Source organism: Muntiacus reevesi, chromosome 9 (assembly GCF_963930625.1).
Source record: "Muntiacus reevesi chromosome 9, mMunRee1.1, whole genome shotgun sequence".
Taxonomy (NCBI): domain Eukaryota; kingdom Metazoa; phylum Chordata; class Mammalia; order Artiodactyla; family Cervidae; genus Muntiacus; species Muntiacus reevesi.
In genome coordinates this window covers 39,399,657-39,421,116 of record NC_089257.1, presented here as the reverse complement: position 1 = coordinate 39,421,116, position 21,460 = coordinate 39,399,657, and the positions used below count along the sequence as shown (strand labels likewise).

At 44.0% G+C, this 21,460-nt stretch overlaps 1 protein-coding gene across 1 annotated transcript in view; it reads right to left on the bottom strand.

The window, feature by feature from the left end:
• The window catches only part of CLPB (ClpB family mitochondrial disaggregase), a 151,511-nt gene that overhangs the window by 11,525 nt on the left and 118,526 nt on the right, over positions 1-21,460 (bottom strand). Inside the window, exons 8-11 of the mRNA XM_065943964.1 lie at positions 15,400-15,477; positions 14,135-14,190; positions 8,977-9,021; positions 8,447-8,608 (exon numbers count right to left, since the gene is read on the bottom strand). Of these exons, the coding sequence (XP_065800036.1) occupies positions 8,447-8,608; positions 8,977-9,021; positions 14,135-14,190; positions 15,400-15,477 (341 nt within the window). The remainder of the gene's footprint in view (positions 1-8,446; positions 8,609-8,976; positions 9,022-14,134; positions 14,191-15,399; positions 15,478-21,460) is intronic.

The window sequence follows — 21,460 nt, the reverse complement described above, 5'->3', positions numbered from 1 at the left end:
AAAGCAGGTGCAGCTTTTTGTTCTGCGCTTTTGTGGAACACCCAAGGGCTGGAACCTCACGCAGTGCAGGGCACGCTCCATATAGAACAGCCAGGAGCCTGAGCAGCGTAGATGGGGAAAGCAGCGCCAGCCCCTCCCCACAGCGCGACGGAACTAGCAACCTGAGTAAGAGTCCACCTCCGCCTGCCTGTGTCAGGGCGGAAATTGGGCACTGAGGAGACCGGCAGACAGAAGCCAAATAAACAAAGGGAACCGCTTCAGAAGGGACCGGTGCAACAGATTAAAATCCCTGTAGAGAACACCGACTACACCAGAAGGGGCCTGTAGATATCGAGAAGTGTAAGCTGGAATGAGGAGCTATCTGAAACTGAACCGAACCCACACTGACCGCAACAGCTACAGAGAAATTCCTAGATATATTATTACCTTTATTTTTAAGTAAAAAAAAAAAATTTTTTTTTCTTTTTTCTCTTTTATTTTCTTTTAAAATTCCCTATTACTCCTCCATTACTCCTTAACTTTCATTTTCATAGATTTTTACGATTTTTTTAATTAGGAAAAATTTTTTTTCCTTTTTTTTTTCTTTTTCTCTTCTATTTTCTATTTTTCTCTTATTTCCTTTTAAAGTCTTCTATTACTCCTCTACTGCTCCTTAATTTTCATTTTCATTACACTATAACCTTACCAAAAAAAGAGAAGCCCTATTTTTAAACCGAACTTCATATATATTTCTAAAATTTTTTTTCTGTTTTTGTTTTTAATATTGTATTTTTAAGAGTCTAACCTCTACTCTAGATTTTTAATTTTTGTTTTTCAGTATATGATATAAATTGTGGACATTTAAGAATCCAATATTCAGTTCCCATTTTTATTTAGGAGTGTGTTGATTACTCTCTCCCAATCTTGACTCTCCATTTTCTACCTCAGAACACCTCTATTTCCTCCTTTCCCCTTCTCTTCCCAATCCAATTCTGTGAATTTTTGTGGGTGTCTGGGCTACAGAGAACACTCTGGGAACAGACAACTTCATAGATCTGTCTCTCTCCTCTTGAGTCCCCCTTTTTCTCCTCCTGCTCATCTCTATCTCCGTCCTCCCTCTCCTCTTCTTCATGTAACTCTGTGAACCTCTCTGGGTGTCCCTCACGGGAGAGAATCTTTTTGCCATTAACCTAGAAGTTTTATTATCAGTTCTGTATAGTTGGAGGAGTCTTGAGACTACTGGAAGAATAAAACTGAAATCCAGAGGCAGGAGACTTAAGCCCAAAATCTGAGAACACCAGAAAACTCCTGACTACATGGAACTTTAAGTAATAAGAGACCGTCTAAAAGCCTCCATACCTACACTGAAACCAACCACCACCCGAGAGCCAATAAGTTTTAGAGCAAGACATACCACGCAAATTCTCCAGCAACGCAGGAACATAGCCCTGAACGCCAACATACAGGCTGCCCAACGTCACACCTAACACATAGACCCATCTCAAAACTCATTACTGGGCACTCCATTGCACTCCAGAGAGAAGAAATCTAGTTCCACGCACCAGAACACCGACGCAAGCTCCCCTAACCAAGAAACCTTGACAAGCCAATCGTCCAACCCCACCCACTGGGTAAAACCTCCACAATAAAAAGGAACCACAGACCTCCAGAATACAGAAAGCCCACTCCAGACACAGCAATCTAAACAAGATGAAAAGGCAGAGAAATACTCAACAGGTAAAGGAACATGAAAAATGCCCACCAAGTCAAACAAAAGAGGAGGAGATAGGGAATCTACCTGAAAAAGAATTTAGAATAATGATAATAAAAATGATCCAAAATCTTGAAAACAAAATGGAGTTACAGATAAATAGCCTGGAGACAAAGATTGAGAAGATGCAAGAAATGTTTAATAAAGACCTAGAAGAAATAAAAAAGAGTCAATTAAAAATGAATAATGCAATGAATGAGATCAAAAACACTCTGGAGGGAACCAAGAGTAGAATAATGGAGACAGAAGATAGGATAAGTGAGGTAGAAGATAAAATGGTGGAAATAAATGAAGCAGAGAGGAAAAAAGAAAAAAGGATCAAAAGAAATGAGGACAACCTCAGGGACCTCTGGGACAATGTGAAACACCCCAACATTCGAATCACAGAAGTCCCAGAAGAAGAAGACAAAAAGAAAGGCCATGAGAAAATACTCGAGGAGATAAGAACTGAAAACTTCCCTAAAATGGGGAAGGAAGTAGCCACCCAAGTCCAAGAAACTCAGAGAGTTCCAAACAGGATAAACCCAAGGCGAAACACCCCAAGACACATATTAATCAAATTAACAAAGATCAAACACAAAGAACAAATATTAAAAGCAGCAAGGGAGAAACAACAAATAACACACAAAGGGATTCCCATAAGGATAACAGTTGATCTATCAATAGAAACCCTCCAGGCCAGAAGGGAATGGCAGGACATACTTAAAGTAATGAAAGAGAATAACCTACAACCTAGATTACTGTACCCAGCAAGGATCTCATTCAGATATGAAGGAGAATTCAAAAGCTTTACAGACAAGCAAAAGCTGAGAGAATTCAGCACCACCAAACCAGCTCTTCAACAAATGCTAAAGGATCTTCTCTAGACAGGAAATGCAGAAAGGTTGTATAAACGTGAGCCCAAAACAACAAAGTAAATGGCAACGGGACCACCCCTATCAATAATTACCTTAAATGTAAATGGGTTGAATGCCCCAACCAAAAGACAAAGATTGGCTGAATGGATACAAAAACAAGACCCCTATATATGCTGTCTACAAGAGACCCACCTCAAAACAAGAGACACATACAGACTAAAAGTGAAGGGCTGGAAAAAAATATTTCACACAAACGGAGACCAAAAGAAAGCAGGAGTTGCAATACTCATATCAGATAAAATAGACTTTCAAATAAAGGATGTGAAAAGAGACAAAGAAGGACACTACATAATGATCAAAGGATCAATCCAAGAAGAGGATATAACAATTATAAATATATATGCACCCAACATAGGAGCACCGCAATATGTATGGCAAATGCTAATGAGTATGAAAGAGGAAATTAATAGTAACACAATAATAGTGGGAGACTTTAATACCCCACTCACAACTATGGATAGATCAACTAAACAGAAAATTAACAAGGAAACACAAACCTTAAATGACACAATGGACCAGCTAGACCTAATTGATATCTATAGGACATTTCACCCCAAAACAATCAACTTCACCTTTTTCTCAAGTGCACACAGAACCTTCTCCAGAATAGATCACATCCTGCCTGGGCCATAAATCTGGTTTTGGAAAATTCAAAAAGATTGAAATCATTCCAGTCATCTTTTCTGACCACAGTGCAGTAAGATTAGATCTCAATTACAGGAAAAAAATTGTTAAAAATTCAAACATATGGAGGCTAAATAACATGCTTCTGAATAACCAACAAATCATAGAAGAAATCAAAAAAGAAATAAAAATATGCATAGAAATGAATGAAAATGAAAACACAAAAACCCAAAACCTATGGGACACTGTAAAAGCAGTGCTAAGGGGAAGGTTCATAGCATTACAGGCTTACATCAAGAAACAAGAAAAAAGCCAAATAAATAACCTAACTCTACACCTAAAGCAATTAGAGAAGGAAGAAATGAAGAACCCCAGGGTTAGTAGAAGGAAAGAAATCTTAAAAATTAGAGCAGAAATAAATGCAAAAGAAACTAAAGAGACCATAGCAAAAATCAACAAAGCTAAAAGCTGGTTTTTTGAAAAAATAAACAAAATTGACAAACCATTAGCAAGACTCATTAAGAAACAGAGAGAAGAACCAAATTAACAAAATTAGAAATGAAAATGGAGAGATCACAACAGACAACACTGAAATACAAAGGATCATAAGAGACTACTACCAGCAGCTCTATGCCAATAAAATGGACAACTTGGAAGAAATGGACAAATTCTTAGAAAAGTATAGCTTTCCAAAACTGAACCAGGAAGAAATAGAAGATCTTAACAGAACCATCACAAGCAAGGAAATCGAAACTGTAATCAGAAATCTTCCAGCAAACAAAAGCCCAGGACCAGATGGCTTCACAGCTGAATTCTACCAAAAATTTAGAGAAGAACTAACACCTATCTTACTCAAACTCTTCCGGAAAATTGCAGAAGAAGGTAAACTTCCAAACTCATTCTATGAGGCCACCATCACCCTAATTCCAAAACCAGACAAAGATGCCACAAAAAAAGAAAACTACAGGCCAATATCACTGATGAACATAGATGCAAAAATCCTTAACAAAATTCTAGCAAACAGAATCCAACGACATATTAGAAAAATCATACACCATGACCAAGTGGGCTTTATCCCAGGAATGCAAGGATTCTTTAATATCTGCAAATCAATCAATGTAATACACCACATTAACAAATTGAAAGATAAAAACCATATGATTATCTCAATAGATGCAGAGAAAGCCTCTGACAAAATTCAACACTCATTGATGATTAAAACTCTCCAGAAAGCAGGAATAGAAGGAACATACCTCAACATAATAAAAGCTATATATGACAAACCCACAGCAAGCATTACCCTCAATGGTGAAAAACTGAAAGCATTTCCCCTGAAATCAGGAACAAGACAAGGATGCCCACTCTCACCACTACTATTCAACATAGTTTTGGAAGTTTTGGCCACAGCAATCAGAGCAGAAGGAGAAGTAAAAGGAATCCAGAAAGGAAAAGAAGAAGTGAAACTCTCACTGTTTGCAGATGACATGATCCTCTACATAGAAAACCCTAAAGACTCTACCAGAAAATTACTAGAGCTAATCAATGAATATAGTAAAGTTGCAGGATATAAAATTAACACACAGAAATCCCTTGCATTCCTATACACTAACAATGAGGAAACAGAAAGAGAAATTAAGGAAACAATACCATTCACCATTGCAACAACAAGAATAAAATACTTAGGAGTATATCTACCTAAAGAAACAAAAGACCTATACATAGAAAACTATAAAACACTGATGAAAGAAATCAAAGAGGACACAAACAGATGGAGAAACATACCGCGTTCATGGATTGGAAGAATCAATATTGTCAAAATGGCTATCCTACCTAAAGCAATCTATAGATTCAATGCAATCCCTATCAAGCTACCAATGGTATTTTTCACAGAAGTAGAACAAATAATTTCACAATTTGTATGAAAATACAAAAAAACCTCGAATAGCCAAAGTAATTTTGAGAAAGAAGAATGGAACTGGAGGAATCAACCTGCCTGACTTCAGACTCTACTACAAAGCCACAGTCATCAAGACAGTATGGTACTGGCACAAAGACAGAAATATAGATCAATGGAACAGAATAGAAAGCCCAGAGATAAATCCACGAACCTATGGACACCTTAACTTCGACAAAGGAGGCAAGGATATACAACAGAAAAAAGACAACCTCTTTAACAAGTGGTGCTGGGAAAACTGGTCAACCACTTGTAAAAGAATGAAACTAGAACACTTTCTAACACCATACACAAAAATAAACTCAAAATGGATTAAAGATCTAAATATAAGACCAGAAACTATAAAACTCCTAGAGGAGAACATAGGCAAAACACTCTCTGACATAAATCACAGCAGGATCCTCTATGACCCACCTCCCAGAATATTGGAAATAAAAGCAAAAATAAACAAATGGAACCTAATGAAACTTAAAAGCTTTTGCACAACAAAGGAAACTATAAGTAAGGTGAAAAGACAGCCCTCAGATTGGGAGAAAATAATAGCAAATGAAGCAACAGACAAAGGATTAATCTAAAAAATATACAAGCAACTCCTGCAGCTCAATTTCAGAAAAATAAATGACCCAATCAAAAAATGGGCCAAAGAACTAAACAGACATTTCTCCAAAGAAGACATACAGATGACTAACAAACACATGAAAAGATGCTCAACATCACTCATTATCAGAGAAATGCAAATCAAAACCACAATGAGGTACCATTACACGTCAGTCAGGATGGCTGCTATCCAAAAGTCTACAAGCAATAAATGCTGGAGAGGGTGTGGAGAAAAGGGAACCCTCTTACACTGTTGGTGGGAATGCAAACTAGTACAGCCACTATGGAAAACAGTGTGGAGATTCCTTAAAAAACTGGAAACAGAACTGCCATATGACCCAGCAATACCACTCCTGGGCATACACACCGAGGAAACCAGATCTGAAAGAGACACGTGCACCCCTATGTTCATCACAGCACTGTTTATAATAGCCAGGACATGGAAGGAACCTAGATGCCCATCAGCAGATGAATGGATAAGGAAGCTGTGGTACATATACACCATGGAATATTACTCAGTCATTAAAAAGAATTCATTTGAATCAGTTCTAATGAGATGGAAGAAACTGGAGCCCATTATACAGAGTGAAGTAAGCCAGAAAGATAAAGATCATTACAGCATACTAACACATATATATGGGATTTAGAAAGATGGTAATGATAACCCTATATGCAAAACAGAAAAAGAGACACAGATGTACAGAACAGACTTTTGGACTCTGTGGGAGAAGGCGAGGGTGGGATGTTTCGAGAGAACAGCATGTATATTATCTATAGTGAAACAGATCACCAGCCCAGGTGGGATGCATGAGACAAGTGCTCGGGCCTGGTGCACTGGGAAGACCCAGAGGAATAGGGTGGGGAGGGAGGTGGGTGGGGGGATCGGGATGGGGAATACATGTAACTCCATGGCTGATTCATGTCAATGTATGACAAAACCCACTGCAATGTTGTGAAGTAATTAGCCTCCAACTAATAAAAATAAAGGAAAAAATAAAAAAATTAAAAATAAATAAATAAGCAAGCTGTGGGCTCTAGAACTAGAGTGCCTGGGTTCAAACCCTCGATTTCCTCTTCCCAACTGTGTGACCATGGATGAATCAGTTATCTCACTTTATCTCAGTTCCTACATTTGTCACACTAAGGCAGTAATAATGACTATCTTCATATGGTTATTGAGAAGATTAAAGGAGTTGATAAAATAGCGCCTTGCACTTAAAGTACAAAAATGTCAACTTTATCGCATCTCCTTTCTACCTGATAGGCAGGGAGCTCCCAGAGGGCAGGTTTGGGTCTGGTCCATAAGCTGTGTACCTGAATCCCATTAACAGTTTAGAATGGAGTGGGGGGAGTCTCAGAGCACAGGTGTGGGAAACAGAATATGTGACCTTTGAAGGACTGGCCTTCATTCCTCAGTAGGAGTTCTCAGGAGAGGGAGCAAATAAGAGCCTAGGAAGAGGGCAATAAAACTGGGGCAGCCAAGGATGCTGGGCTCAGAGAGGAAGGCAGTGAGTGGGCAGCTGTGGGGACATTTGGATCTGGTTCTGGCTGGCTTGGCACCTGGTGTGCTGTTTGGTCCAGGGGTATCCATTCCTGTATCTCATTCGTGCACCTGTGATGTTTTGGGAAGCAAACCCCTTTCCATTTTCCCAGGGCTGGATGGGGCTGAGTGGAAAGGCGGGCTGGACTCGGTCTGCCCGTGTGCTGGCTAATACAGCTTCTGCATGGGAGCAGAAGGGAGGCCTCACCTGGAACAGGTGGATGTCAGTCCCTCCCCTGACAGTAAGCTCTCCCTCCCCTGCTCAAGATAAGGAGAGGTACAGAGGGGAGACCTGGGCTCTGGGACCAGATGTATCTTGAGACCATTTCTGGCTCCTCTGTACAGTAGCTCTGTCGCCTTGGGCAAGTCATTTACAACCTCTTGTTTCTACATCTGTTAAATAAGGTTTCTACCTTGCCTGGCTATTGTGATCATTAGCAATAATGTCTGTAAAGTCTTTAGCACAAGCCTACTATATAGACTGTGCTAAATAAAAGGAAGCTGTTCTCATCTAGAGCTCACTTGGTCAGTTGAGAGGGAGACTGTTCTTGTTTGTGATGAGCCAGGAGCTGTTCAGGAGAAGCGCGCTCCATAAGCCAGGGCACCACCATTCCATCATCACTGCCAAGGTCACAGACAGCACATTACTAACATTTTAAAGAACTGGTGAAGATGACAGAAGGAAGGAGAAGGAGCCGTCTGAGTCAGAAAGGTTCTTGGAGCTTACTGGATCCAGCCTCCCTGTTTTTCACATAAGGTTCCTAGAGATGGAGCAGAGCTGGAACTAACTAAAATTCAGCACTTCTGCCCCATTCTGTCTCTTTAAAAAGGACCCTGGGCAGCCACAACATTTCAACTTTTGGGCCGTGCTTGTTTTTCCTGGAGTGCCCAGTCTGGGCCCTGGTCCAGAGAAGGGGTGAAGCCACATCTGCTAACTGACTGAATGTACACATGAGGAAGCAGGAACTTGATGAACTATTGACTCCAAGCCCACAGGTCCTGCTCATAGCCCCCTCATACCTACAGGTGTCCCCCACCCAAACCCAGCCCAAACTGACTCTCACCTCATCAAACAGCTGCAGCATGATGGTGAGCACATCTGGGTGGGCTTTGTCTACCTCATCAAAGAGCACCACGGCATTGGGGCACTGCTTCAGCTTCTTGGTCAGCTGGCCACCCTCCTCGTGGCCAATGTAGCCTGGTGGGGACCCGATGAACTTGGCCACCTGGTGGAAGGAAAGAATTAAGTTAGGAAGGCCTTTCCATCCTTTCAGTTTCCAATATGGGGCATGCATGATAAGCTGGCTTTGTATACTGTTAAGACTGCCTGTTTCAACAAGGTGAGGTTATCTCTTGGGGTGGAAGGAATCCTGCTGTGATGGGAGAGCAGATGGATCTCTTCTGCGTTTATTCTTCAGAGCAAATCCTATGCAAAACAGATCAGGGACCCCACTGTATACATATGTCCCAAAAGGACAAATTCCAAGGCTGCTGTAATTATCTCAGGCCTGAATGACAAGTCACATCAAAATACCCAGGCAGAGTCATGTTGACAGACTCTCCAAACCACATTTCACCAAGGACTCTCACTCACCTCATGCCGCTCCTGGAACTCAGACATGTCTAGCCTGATGAAACCCTGTGTGGAAATAAGCAGGAGTCCATTTGAAGGCAGGGAGGCAGAAGGAAGGGCTAAGGAAAAGAGCACCTCAAATATCTTCCAGGCTTTCAAGCCACACACCAAGCCAAGATTTCCTATCCCATTCTCATGACACAGTGTTTTCTGGCTCCCTGTCTCCTTTTCTGCCCACTCATCCCCTAAATGATTCCCTCACTCCCTACCTTAATAAACCCAAGTCACGTCCCTGCCCTTAAAATGGCATGGAAAGTCTCTTTTTTCAGGCTTCTACCAGGCCTGAGCGCCACATCATCCACTTATCACACATTTCCTGAGGGGGTTCTGTGTGTGCTGAGCACTGGAGCTACGTCTGTCCTCCAGGAGCACTGGAGCGGGACAGGCTGACATAGACAAAGTCAGCCACCACCAGCGTGAACCATGATGAGATGGAGGGGAGCAACAAAGACCCAGACAGCTCCATGGTGCCCTCCACTCTGCACATCTACATGGGCACAAGTCCCTTTGTTTTAGCTTTCTTTTATTTTTCAGACTGTAGTTGATTTGCAAAGCTGTTAGTTTCAAGGGTACCGCAAAATGATTCAGTTATACCTACACACAAACACACATATATATTCTTTTTCAGATTCTTTTCTATTACAGGTTATTACAAGATATTGAATATAGTTCCCTGTGCTATACAGTAGGTCCTTGTTGTTTATCTTTTTTATACATAGTGTATATCTGTTAATTCCAAACTGTTAATTTATCCACTCACCATTTCCCCTTCGGTAACTACAAGTTTGTTTCCTGTCTGTGAGTCTATTTCTATTGTGTAAATAAGTTCATCTGTATCACTTTTTAGGCTGCCCATATAAATGATATCACATGATTTTTGTCTTTCTCTGACTTACTTTACATAGTTTGATAATTTCTAGGTCCATCCATGTTGCTGCAAATGGCATTAATTCATTCTTTTTGATGGCTTCATAATATTCCATTACACCACACCACACCCACACACATACTACACCTTCTTTATCTATTCCTCCGTCGATGGACATTTACCATGTACTGGCTATTGTAAACAGTGCTGCTATGAACATTGGGGGTGCATGTATCTCTTTGAATTAGAATTTCCATCATCTCCAGATATATGCCCAGGAGTAGGACTGCTGGATTATATAACTCTAGTTTCTGGCTTTTTTTTTTTTTTTAAGACTCTCCATACTGTTTTCCAGAGTGGTTGCATGAATTTATATTCCCATCACCAACAAAGGAGGGTTCCCTTTTCTCTATACCCTAGTTTATTTTTCTTTTAAACTAATAAATCTGATTTATTTACACATTTTCATGTCATTTAAGAGCTCTCCACAACATTGTTTGCAGCCCTTCTCTCTCCATGGTTGGGCCTAGGGGTGATTTCCACGGAGGTGGCCTGGGTGAGGCCCTACCATAATTAGCCCCAGGGATAGAACACTGTCTAGAGCGGGATTTGCGAGTTAACACAAGCAGAATGCCCACTCCTTTTCATGAAGAACTCAGGGACTTAGGGTGTTATAAGGGCATTCAGAGGTGCCCTGTCTCTCCACCCAGATAACGGTTCCCCAGAGACTCCTCAGGCTCCTCTCCTACTGGCACCCACTGACTATACTTCTCCTGAGAGCTGAGGAACAGGGGGTGCCAAGACCTGAGAGGGAGGTATTAATGTCTATATCTGAAATGCAGGCCATAATCTAGTTCAGTTGCTGGTCAGAAATTCAGTCTGTGAAGTATTCTAGTTTTCTCTGTCCTGTCAGTCTGTACCTGAGGTACAGGGTGGCAGAAAGCCCTGGACTCGGCTTCCCACCCCAGTTCTCCACCATCTGTGACCTTGACCAGGCTGCCTCCCCTTTTAGAGCTGCTGCTGCTTCGCCCTACATCCTCTCCCTGTTTCACCTGAGGAGAGGCCCTAACCCAAGAGGTGGGAAAGACCCCGGAGAGGTTCTTAAGGCCATGTGGGGTGATCACTGCTATCAAGCATGAAGCATTAGCCAGTAAGCATCTTCACAGTGCCCCAGGCAGCTCGGCCAGGAGAGACACAGGCTTCAGGGAGGGTAGGATGACAGACATGGGGAAGCTGGGAGTGCTGCCCAAATGGAGCAATGGGCTGGAAGCCACGAGATGAGCATCTGATAACAGCTGACACTCACTGGGTGCTTACTATGTGCCTGGTGATGTTCTAAGCAAGCTATAAAGGGTAAGTCTGAGATAAGTACTATTACCATCCCCACCTTATAGATGAGAAGACTGAATCATGGATTAAAGTAATTTGCCCAGGGTCTCAAACCGACAATCTGGCTCCAAGTCTGTGCTCTTAGCCTCTATACTCTATTGCCTCAAATTTCCCACTCCCTCAATCAGCTGGGCTTTTGGCATCTTCATCTTAAGGGTTCTGAGTTTTGTGCCCAGAACCAGGGTCAGTCACTGTCCTATGATAACAGGGAGTATAGACTTCAGTGCTTACTTACTCTTACATCAAGTTACTAAGTCCTTCTACTGATTTGCTAAGTAACTCTGAACAAATCTCAGGGCTTGATTTTCTTAGCTGGAATAATTTTGGTTTCACATGATCTTAGCTGAGGGTTATCTAGAAATGAGGCAACAATAATAACAATAGTATCCAACATGTATTGATTGCTTACTAATGTGCCAAGAATAGTGTACAGCAGTTTACATCATTATCTCACTTAATCTTCATGATAATCCAGTGAGATAGGTACCATTATTGAACACATTTTACAGATGAGGAAATGGATGTAAACAGAGATCTCAGCCAACTCCACAGAGTAGTTTACAGCTGAACTCAGATCCCTGCTCTTGATCCCTTCATCGTACTGATGCTATTAACTGTGGTCTTTAGGGCCCCACCACTCTACCTCAGGATGAAATCACAGGATGCCGTTAAGGCTTTTTCTCAAGGATTATTAACTCTAATAATGGAAGTTAACAAAGCTGCTCAATTTGGGAAAAACAGTGGAGGTTAAAGAGAAAAAAAAAAAGCTCATAGGAGGTCTGATAAAGAAATTACAAAAATGTGCAAACAGGGATTTCTCTGGCAGTCCAGTGGTTAAAACTTCGTGTATCCACTGCAGGGGGGCATGGGATCAATTCCTGGTCAGGGAACAAATATCCCATATGCTGTGTGGTGTTGCCAAAATAAGAAAAAAGTGCAAACAAATCTTTGTGAGGTAGCCAAGTCTGGAGGTATCAGTGACTCTCTTCAAATGAGGAAAATAAGGTACAGAAAGCCAGAGCTTGAATTCAAGTCACTGACTCCCAGGCCAGTGCTTGTTCATTGAGTGAGCCCTCCTTTATACTGGGCCCTGTATACGACACTCCCCACACATCAGTCCTTGGATCCTGGCAACATCAGGTATACTGGTTAGACAGCTTACAGTTCAGAACCCTCAGATTACAAAGGCATGTCTCAAACATGCCTGTTACATTGCCAGAGAATGTCTGTGCTAAACACAGATGTTGTAATGAACTGATCCACAGGGCTGGTGAAGGTAGGAGTTTTATAAAAGTACCAACTATGATTTAAAAATAAAATACATGGATGATTATATTGGGCTTCTCATGCTCCTCATCTCCCTATGTGACATGAGGACAAAAAGGACAAATTTATAATGTAGTCTTCTTTTGCAACAGATAACAATGGTATTGAGAGAATAGCTGACAGATTGGATTCTCGTTTTACTTCTTCCCCTAACAGGTGATTTTGGGCCCTTAACATTGCAGAGTCTCAGTTTTCTCATCTGAAAAGTGGCTCTAATTTGGCATTTAAGCTATTTTCCTTGTAAGATCAAATAAGACAGTAGATGGGAGTGCTGTGAAAGGATGGAGTGATGGATAAATATGAGACAAGGGATCAGGTACTTGATGGGTGTTAGAGCCTGAACTTACTGTGATTCACAGTATCTCACTTGATGTGCACGATAACCTTAGACACAGGACTGATTAGCTTCATTTTGAGGCAACAGTTGAAACTTGGAGGGGTAAAGCAACCTGCCTAGGGCCTGTAGAACCTGCGCCAAGGAATGGCTGACTCCAGAGCCTGGATCACCCAGCCCACTATCTCCAAGGGGAGAGGGTGGTACTTCCATCTCCTAGGTGAGGCATGCACTGAAGGATGCCATTGTCAGCTTTCAGGACACCCTTCACAATTTGAAATCTGTCTCTCGTTTAGATGCTCCAACTGAAAAAACACTTGCACCATCCATCTTTTATCAAGCCCTCTCTCCTTTCTACATCAGCAAGTCAGCAGATACTTTCCTTCTACTTCCACTGTTTATGAAGACATATTAGACAGCTTGGATAAGGAGATTATAATTTGTAATTAAATATTAACCTTTCTGACAGTATTAAAATTAAACCACTCAGAATTCTTCATCCCTAATCAGGTGGTTCCTGCCCGTAACTACATCTTCCCTAATAGTCTCACTAGTTTATGGCCCTTCCCAGAGTGCTAATTGTTTCAATCGCTGCCAACCTGATGAATTGTCCTAAAAATGCCATTTCAGTTGGCGCGTATTAGCATGCTGTGCACTGCTTCTTGCCTGCCTGCCTGTCAAGTGGGTCTGTCCTAGCTTTGGTTGAGGCAGCTCATAGCTACTGGCAGAGTCAGCAGAAGGGGCCACGGATGCAGCTCAGGAGGACATGGCCTCAGCTACCTTGTTTTCTGTGGCTGCCAGGCCCTCAGAGAGGTGGTGGAGGGGGAGCCGGGCCACAGCAGGACAGGAGTTGGCCAGGACTCTGTTGCTGGCAGAAATCTGGGCAGTTCCTTATTGCCTCAGCTGGGGAGGCTTTCCACAGAAATTAGGCAAGGGCACCCAGGGTCATGGACAACCTGCGATGCCTCCAGACTGGGAAGCTAGGAGGAAGAGAAATTGCTGGTTTTAAGTTGAAATGTTTCTGCAGTCTCCAAGGACTGCTCTGACATCTTTCTCTGTGTGAAACAATTTCTTGTCAGCCTTAGAAAGTCAAACTGAGCAGGTGTTGGAAAGCCAGAGTCTGAACAAGGGGATGGGCACTTGTGGGATGGAGTGGTGAACTCTCCATGGCCTGCTAACTGCACCGAGGTTCCAGCCCTTACCTTTTTGGCATCTTTGTGCATATATTTGGCTGTCTGCTTGGCCAGTTCTGTTTTTCCTAGTAGAAGGAAAAGAGAAGTATTGGGTTAGGAGATGACTATCTCCTGGAATGAAAGAATATTAGAAATGCATGGATGCTGGAAATAATACATGTTATGGAAGGGAACACTGAGGCTCAGAAAGGGTGACTCTCAAAGTCACCAAGGGAAAACTGATGGTAAACATGGGACCAGAATCAAAGCCTGCATTGTATCTTGATTTTTCTATGGAAGGGGATTGAAGCTTTCTCTCTACAGTAGCATCTAAAAGTGGGAGGTTGACTCATACAATCCAGAGCCATCTTGTCCTTTGAATCCCAGCACAAACCTTGCTTTTCCTAGAAGCACCTTGATTTCCTGGCTCATTGTACTGTCTCTCTCTGTACATCCATGGTCTTGCCATCCAAGCTAGGCCATGGAGCCAGAGGCCAAACAGAGGTTAGGAGAGGATAGAAACCACCCCTCCCTGGCTTTACAGCTTTTCTTTGTAACACAAAGAAAGGATGACGATACCAAAGTGATGACTCTGAAGGGCCATTTGGTTTGATGGTCAAGTCTTTGGAAGTCACTGCCTGTCTAGTATGGGTCAAGTTCTATGGTATAGTGTGAATTGATGGTAACCCTTTGGGACCCTACATCAGAGGCAGCATCCATGAAGATGCTGAGGGGGGAAGAGGAAGCAACAGATGCATGTAATTTCCCATAAAGACAATGGGAGGGCAGTGATGGTGGGACTATGAAGGTGGAGAGTGAGAGGGTGAGAACACTTCAGATAATCCAGCCCAACTGGCTATAAAAATCCCCAACCCATTTTACTGCAACCAGCTCTGCTATGCACTTAGCACTGTGCTGACCACCAGTGGCTTTCTTTAGCTTTCTAGAGGGTTCTGGCCCAGGCTACACTAGATAAGGCTGGTGCCCTGGGCAGTGGAAATGGTTCAATTATTCCTACAGGGCAGCCTCTGGGGTTGCAGAGTGGCTGGACCAGGACTAACAGGCCCCCAATGGCCTGGCCCTCCTGGTGAATCAGGCCCTGCACCACAGCTTCCAGAGGGAGAGGCATAATTCCAGCTGTTCCAATGTGACAGATGATCCTCTGCTGACTCTGTAATTCGAAGGCAGTTGTTTTGGGAGCTGGAGTTGAACTAGAGGAGGGTCGTGTGACTCTGGCCCATAGCAGCTGGGGCTCCTCAGTTCTCCTCCCCATAGGCTGATCTACTCCCTGTTACCTATTCCAGATGATCCCAAGAAGAGGAAGACCAGGGGGTGTTCTTCGTCGTACCAGCCATTCTCCTTCCTCCGGATCGCTATGGCCAAACACACAAGACGGGAGGACAGGGAGGGAGGCAGATAAATCAATGACACAAAAGGCAGGATAATTATCACTAAGTATACAATATGTTTTACTGCTCTGCGCCCACTCAAAGTCCTCACTACCATTAGTGCTGCCTAATCTGATTAGCTGGCAAGGCCCCTAGAGACACCTAATCAGGTTAGCATGGATTTGGAAAGCTGCCCAGAGCAGATTTCGGATAAAGTTTTCCAGGATGAGCACTCAGCGTTGCCAGGGAAACTGAAAGGCTGGTGGATGGTGAATGGAGGTGAACGGGGTGGGGGCTGGTGAAGGAGAATTGGAGAGGAACTTAGCTCTCGGCTGGTAACCCATCTACTCACAACTGGTTGGCGGCTGAGTCTGCCCCTATGCAAATGGGAGAGGCAGAAGCCCATGGCAGGGCCTCAGGGACTGGGGGTGTGAGCTGTGAACTCTTTCCCATTTGGGGGAAGTAAGGTCTGCTGTTAGGAAATACAGCCAAATGCACTTTCTGGAAGCCAGTCAAGGGTACTGTGGAGCTAAGGGCAAGGAAAGGTGAGCCATTTGATAGCACTTCCACAAACCATGGCCTCCACTAGACAGAGGTGCGGGAGGGGAACAGACATGTACAAGTTCCTTGGGGCTCAGCTCTGCTACAGTAAGCGCTGACCTCGCCTCTCCAGAAGGGAATATATAATCCAGGGCTCTGCATGTCATACAGGGTGGGAGAACCAGGCTCAGAAGCGTCACCCAAGTCTAAGAGTAAGGAGCAGAATGAGGCAGAACCATCCGAAGAATCATTTATTAAACATGTCATCTTCTGGGCCCAATGGAAAAATTGCCAACATTTTATTACTCAAGACCCATACAGATAACCCTGAGTGGAAAATATTATTTTCAACTCCATCAGATTGAACAGGAATCTGAAACAAGAGATAAAGATATCTACCCAAGTCACATAACTAGTAGATTACCAGCTGACTGGTGGAGATGGTAGAGTTGCATTGCTAAACCTGTCTTCTATTTTGGTCACATATGGTTACAAAAAGTGGGATTAATTTGGGTTGCATAAATGGAAACATGCAGTCAGAAGCAGGAAGGGTAGAGAGTACTGCACAATGTCAAGGTCGGTCTGCAGATGGAACAGCATATAGGGTCTGCTTCTCAGAGTGCTGAGGGGAGATGAGCAAAGGTATATATGTCGGAGGACAAGGCCTGGAAACCAAGTCAATGGAGTAGGAATTGACAGTCTTAGGGGAAGTGTCTTCAGTCTGAGGTGCAAAGATCCTACACACTACATACTGTGTGCTATGATCTGTGTGGCTGGGTTTCATAGAAGTGGCTGGAGAGGTCGGGGAAGGCTTTCAGAAGAAGTGGAACTGATGACAGATCAGACTGGGCAGGATCTGGAGGGGCAGAGGTGGCAGCATGACAGAGGTGGGGGAGGGGGGACAGGAATGAACATGAGTAGCTGTGGGCGGGATCAGACCACAGAGGTCTCGAATACCTGTCTCAGGAGTTCAGGTCCACACTGCAGCCTTTCTCACCTCAATCTCTAATGCTTCTTCCTAAGATACTTTCTAGTTCTGGCCTCAGAAAAAACAGAAACTGCAACCTCGTGAACACCGGACAAGCCACCCTGCCTGCCCGGGATTCTCTCCCTGAGATTTCTGAGAGGAGTCTGAGAAACCACTCAGTCTAACCTCTCCCTTGGGTTAGGCTCAGATCACCTCTAAACTGACTGGCTTGGTCCTCTCGAAGACTGGCCATGAGGGGAACCCACAGGCTAGGCATGAAGACAAAGCAGCCCCAGCCTGGTGAGAGGGGAGGCCCCAGTGATCTGACAGAAGCAACACCCTGTGGGTGAGGGTGTTTGAGGAGGTAGAGACCTATAAAATGACAAAGGCTAGACTTCTGTGAATATATGTGTAGGATGTGTGCTGAGGTAACAGTGAGAATGGGGGGTTACCTGAAAGGAGTCACACTTTTCCAGAAGTTGGCTAAGTTGAGAATGTAGGTTTGAAAGAAGCTGGGCATAAACTGGATTCAGCTTTCATGGGGGTATCTGGGAAGGCCAAAGTACCCAGGCATCACTCAAACAGGGAGCCCAGGGAGAGAGGTTCCCCAGGTGTCATGAACCTGGGGTTCTGATCTTGACTTCTCTTTTACGAAGCTTCCCAGCCCACCAAGAGCTACATGCCTCTGGGCTAAACAGTTCAAAAACACCATGGAGAACATGGAATTGGATTACGCCTGGGGCCATCTTTCCCCCCTTCTTTTCTAATAACGCACCTGGGAGAGAGCTCTTTATAATGCCAAGCAGACTCCACTGCACAGCTGTCCCTGGTCAATTCTGCCGGTCTCAGGGCATGAGTCTGGGGTGGGCTCGATCTGGGCCCCCCGTGAAACAGGCAAAATGCCAACCATTAAACAATTACAACTCTGGATATTTCTAATAATATCTGAAGAGAAAAACGGCCAAGCAGATGGTGTCCGACAATGAAAAATGGAAGTAGCTAGGCAAGACTGAAGAAGGTGGGGCCCCGGGTGTGTGGTTGGCAGGGCGGCTGAGACAGACATGGCTGGGTCCATTTGGGATGTGGCCACAGATATTCGTGCTCTCACTGTGGACAAGCAAATGCAGCAACTTCCTCTGCTAGCACTTCAGAGCCTATATAGAACTTTTGTAGACATAACTTCATTTGAGGCTGGTTACAAACCCACGAGTCAGGCAGGGCACGTAACTTGATTCCCATTTTACAGATGAGATCATACATGTAAAGACGTGAGGTGACCTGCTCAAGATTATGCAGGTAAATAATGAACCTGCGCTTTACCCCTCATGCTGGTCAGCTCTTGAACCTGAACTGGTGATTCAGGAGTTTAGAGGGAGGAGTTGGCTGTTTCCCACACAGCACTTCCTCATTCCCTCACCTCACCTGAAAAGTTGCTCCTCTGCAGTCTTTCAGTCTGGCTGCCTCAGTCACTCCATACCTGGTCTCAGGAGCCCCTGCCCCTGACCATCTCTTGACCAGTGCTCTCTGGGCTTGAGATGGTCTCAAGGTCCCCTGAGCAGGAAGCTTAGCCCATCTGGCCAGTCCCATCTCTGGGGCTCCAACAGGCTCAGCAGCCTCTCCATATGCTGGACCAGTGACAGGGTCCCCTTGCTGGGTTCTTCTGGTCATGTGGACCATGACCATTCATCCTACATCTCACCTGCAACAACTCTTCTGGCTTACTCCATATTACATCGGCCCCAATAACCCCCATGTTCATTGATGGGGTGGTGCGGTGGGGAGGGCAGGAGCTACAGGATCTAGTTTGGGGTCCCGGCTCTGTCACTTACTAGTTGACTTTGAGCAAAACACTTACTCCTTTAGAAGCCTGGTTTCTTCATCTCTAAAATGGGACTAGCCATACCTGCTCAGGTGGCCCCTCGTGAAGATTAAAATGAGTTAATGGTTATGAAAGTGATTTGTTAAGTTGCAAAAAAAAAAAAAAGAATAAGAAGAAGAATAAAAATAACAGTAGTGATAGCAGCAGTGGGGGCACAAGCCATTAGCTTTTTACAGAGATGTGCATGCTATTTTATAGAGAGTCCTTTCATTCTTACAATACTTCAGAGAAGTAAGCATTATCTCTCCATGTTACAGAGGAAGAGGCTAGGTTCAGAGAGGGACAACGGGACGGTTTCATCTGTTTGCACCCTCATAACAGGGGGAGGGTAAGTCCCAATTTGATTGTGTATTTCGTGGGTGCATGTCTTAGGCCTATTTCCTGAGGGACTTTTGCAAAACACTGGTATAATATGCGCTGACTAAATGAATTAATTGTTGGTCTTCCTGGAATCACAAGGGGCAAAGAACAGATACTTCAGCTCCCATTTTACAGGGAAGAGTGATGCCTGGATCCAAGAGTCTCTTACGGCTCCAAGTGGTTACTATTACCCTTGGGTAAAGAAGGCTTCCATTCTCTTCTTAACTTCCCTCCAGGGAGCCTTATCCATTTGTTCAGCAAAAAAGCTCTGTGTTGAGTGTTGGGGCACCTACAAAGAAACCGAAAACAGGTTCTGCACCTCTTGGGTGAACGCTGCTATGAAAACTGTGCGTGCCAAGTGGCATGGAGTACAATGAAAAGCGTGGGAAACGCCATTTGTTTCTGACTGTGACTTGTGCACAAGGGGGAGATGGTTAGGCAGCCAGGATATGATGGCACATTCCAGGAGGAAAGTTCCAGTGTGTGCAAAACTCAAGTGAAACAAAAGAACTGCCTTCTCCTCCCATGCCAGGCCTTTGCCTCCATCTAGCTCAAGGTTTTGGGGGAGTCTGGGTAGGCTGACTCATCTCTCCTGATAAGTTCTACTGATGCAGATTTTTTTTTTAATCTAACCTGGAACAGTCTGCCCCATGCTTGTGCCACCTTCTAGGGGAACCTATCCTTCAGAAGAATTCCACAGTTCAGTCACCTAAATGTCTATTAGTATCTTCTGTCTAAGCTTACAGGTTCAAGGGGCATAGCTCAGCAAGTGCCTGCTTCTGGAGCACTGGGTTTGGTGGATGATAAGAGAAAAGCTCTCTTTTTAGTCTGTCAGGAGTATTCTTTCTGAAGGCAAACTATTGCTACCGAGGAGTTAACATACTAAAATTGCAAATAGCTTTTGTTGAGCCCACCCACTGTGTGTGAGCGCCTCGCAGGCTACGGTTAGGTTAAGGTTAGGGACCCTATGGGTTAGGGACCACTGGAGGGAAGACTGACACCCTTCCAGAAAAAGGTTGAAATAAGAATCTGTGCTCAGGAGAGGCAGAACCTCAAGATGTGTTTAGACTTTGTTCATCTGAGTTTACTTGGGTTCAACAACCTTTTACATACCTGTGTGCCTACTCTGGGGAAACAGACCTGAAAGAGAGGTAGTTTCTGACTTTTGCAGGGAGAAAGACATACAAACTGATGCTACATGGTAAGTGCGACAAAAAAAAGTGTCCACGGGAAGCGCACAGAAAGGCCCTGCACCAGGCGGAGAGTTAAGGAAAACTTCCTGGATAAGGCATGGGTCAGGTCCTGGCAGGCGAGTAGAAGGGCAGAGCAGTCCAGACAATAAGAAGAGCAGGGGCACAGGAGGGACTCCTGAAGTAGGGGGGTGGAACTTAAGAAATTTTCTAAATTAAAAAAAAAACAAAATAAAAAAACAACAATAAGTTTTCTAAATTAATCACTACCTCTCTACAACTCAGAGATGATCTGGATCTATTTCTCAGATTACAAACAGGACTCCAAGGGAGGGTCCAGAAAGCGAGCTACAGCACTCAGGAAGATTACATTTCTGGATTAGTCAAAGAGGGAGGTGGAGTATGAGATAGGATGGTGCACCGACTGTGTGTATATACAGGTGATATTAAGGTTCTGAATTCGGGTCAGACCCAGGCTTAGAAGAGCAGTCAAGGTGGTAGAGCTTCCCTGGGGAGTTCACAGGCTTCAGAGTCAATGGGGACCAGATGCAATGGGCTTCGGGCATAGGCCTCTGGTCAGAGGGAGCCACTGGGAAGCCTCCACGGGTGCAGGTTGCCCAGAAGAGGCTTCTTGGAGCAGGTCTGGGGAATGGGATATCCCCTCAAAGGGTCAAAGGCTGACTAGCATGGGTGTTGTAAACAACGATTCTGTTACACTCACATTCTTAGCGTGCTTGTGAACAACTAGGAAGCAGGCTTAACAGCTTCTCTTCTTTCCTCAGAGCACATCACAGAGATGGACAAGGAGCCATAACCAAAGTAATTAATGTGACAAACTGCACTAAGCATCTACCTTGATTGGAGGGCTGTGCCAGGAACTGGGAAAACAAAAATGATTCAGTCAGGGTCTCTGCCCTCAGGAGTCTATTGCTCCTGAAATATAAAAACTAGCCCGAGGGTGGGAGATGGGCAGGACTAGGGTGGGGAAGGGGCCAGAAGAATGGACGTTTCAAGCAGAGAGGGCAGCATCCA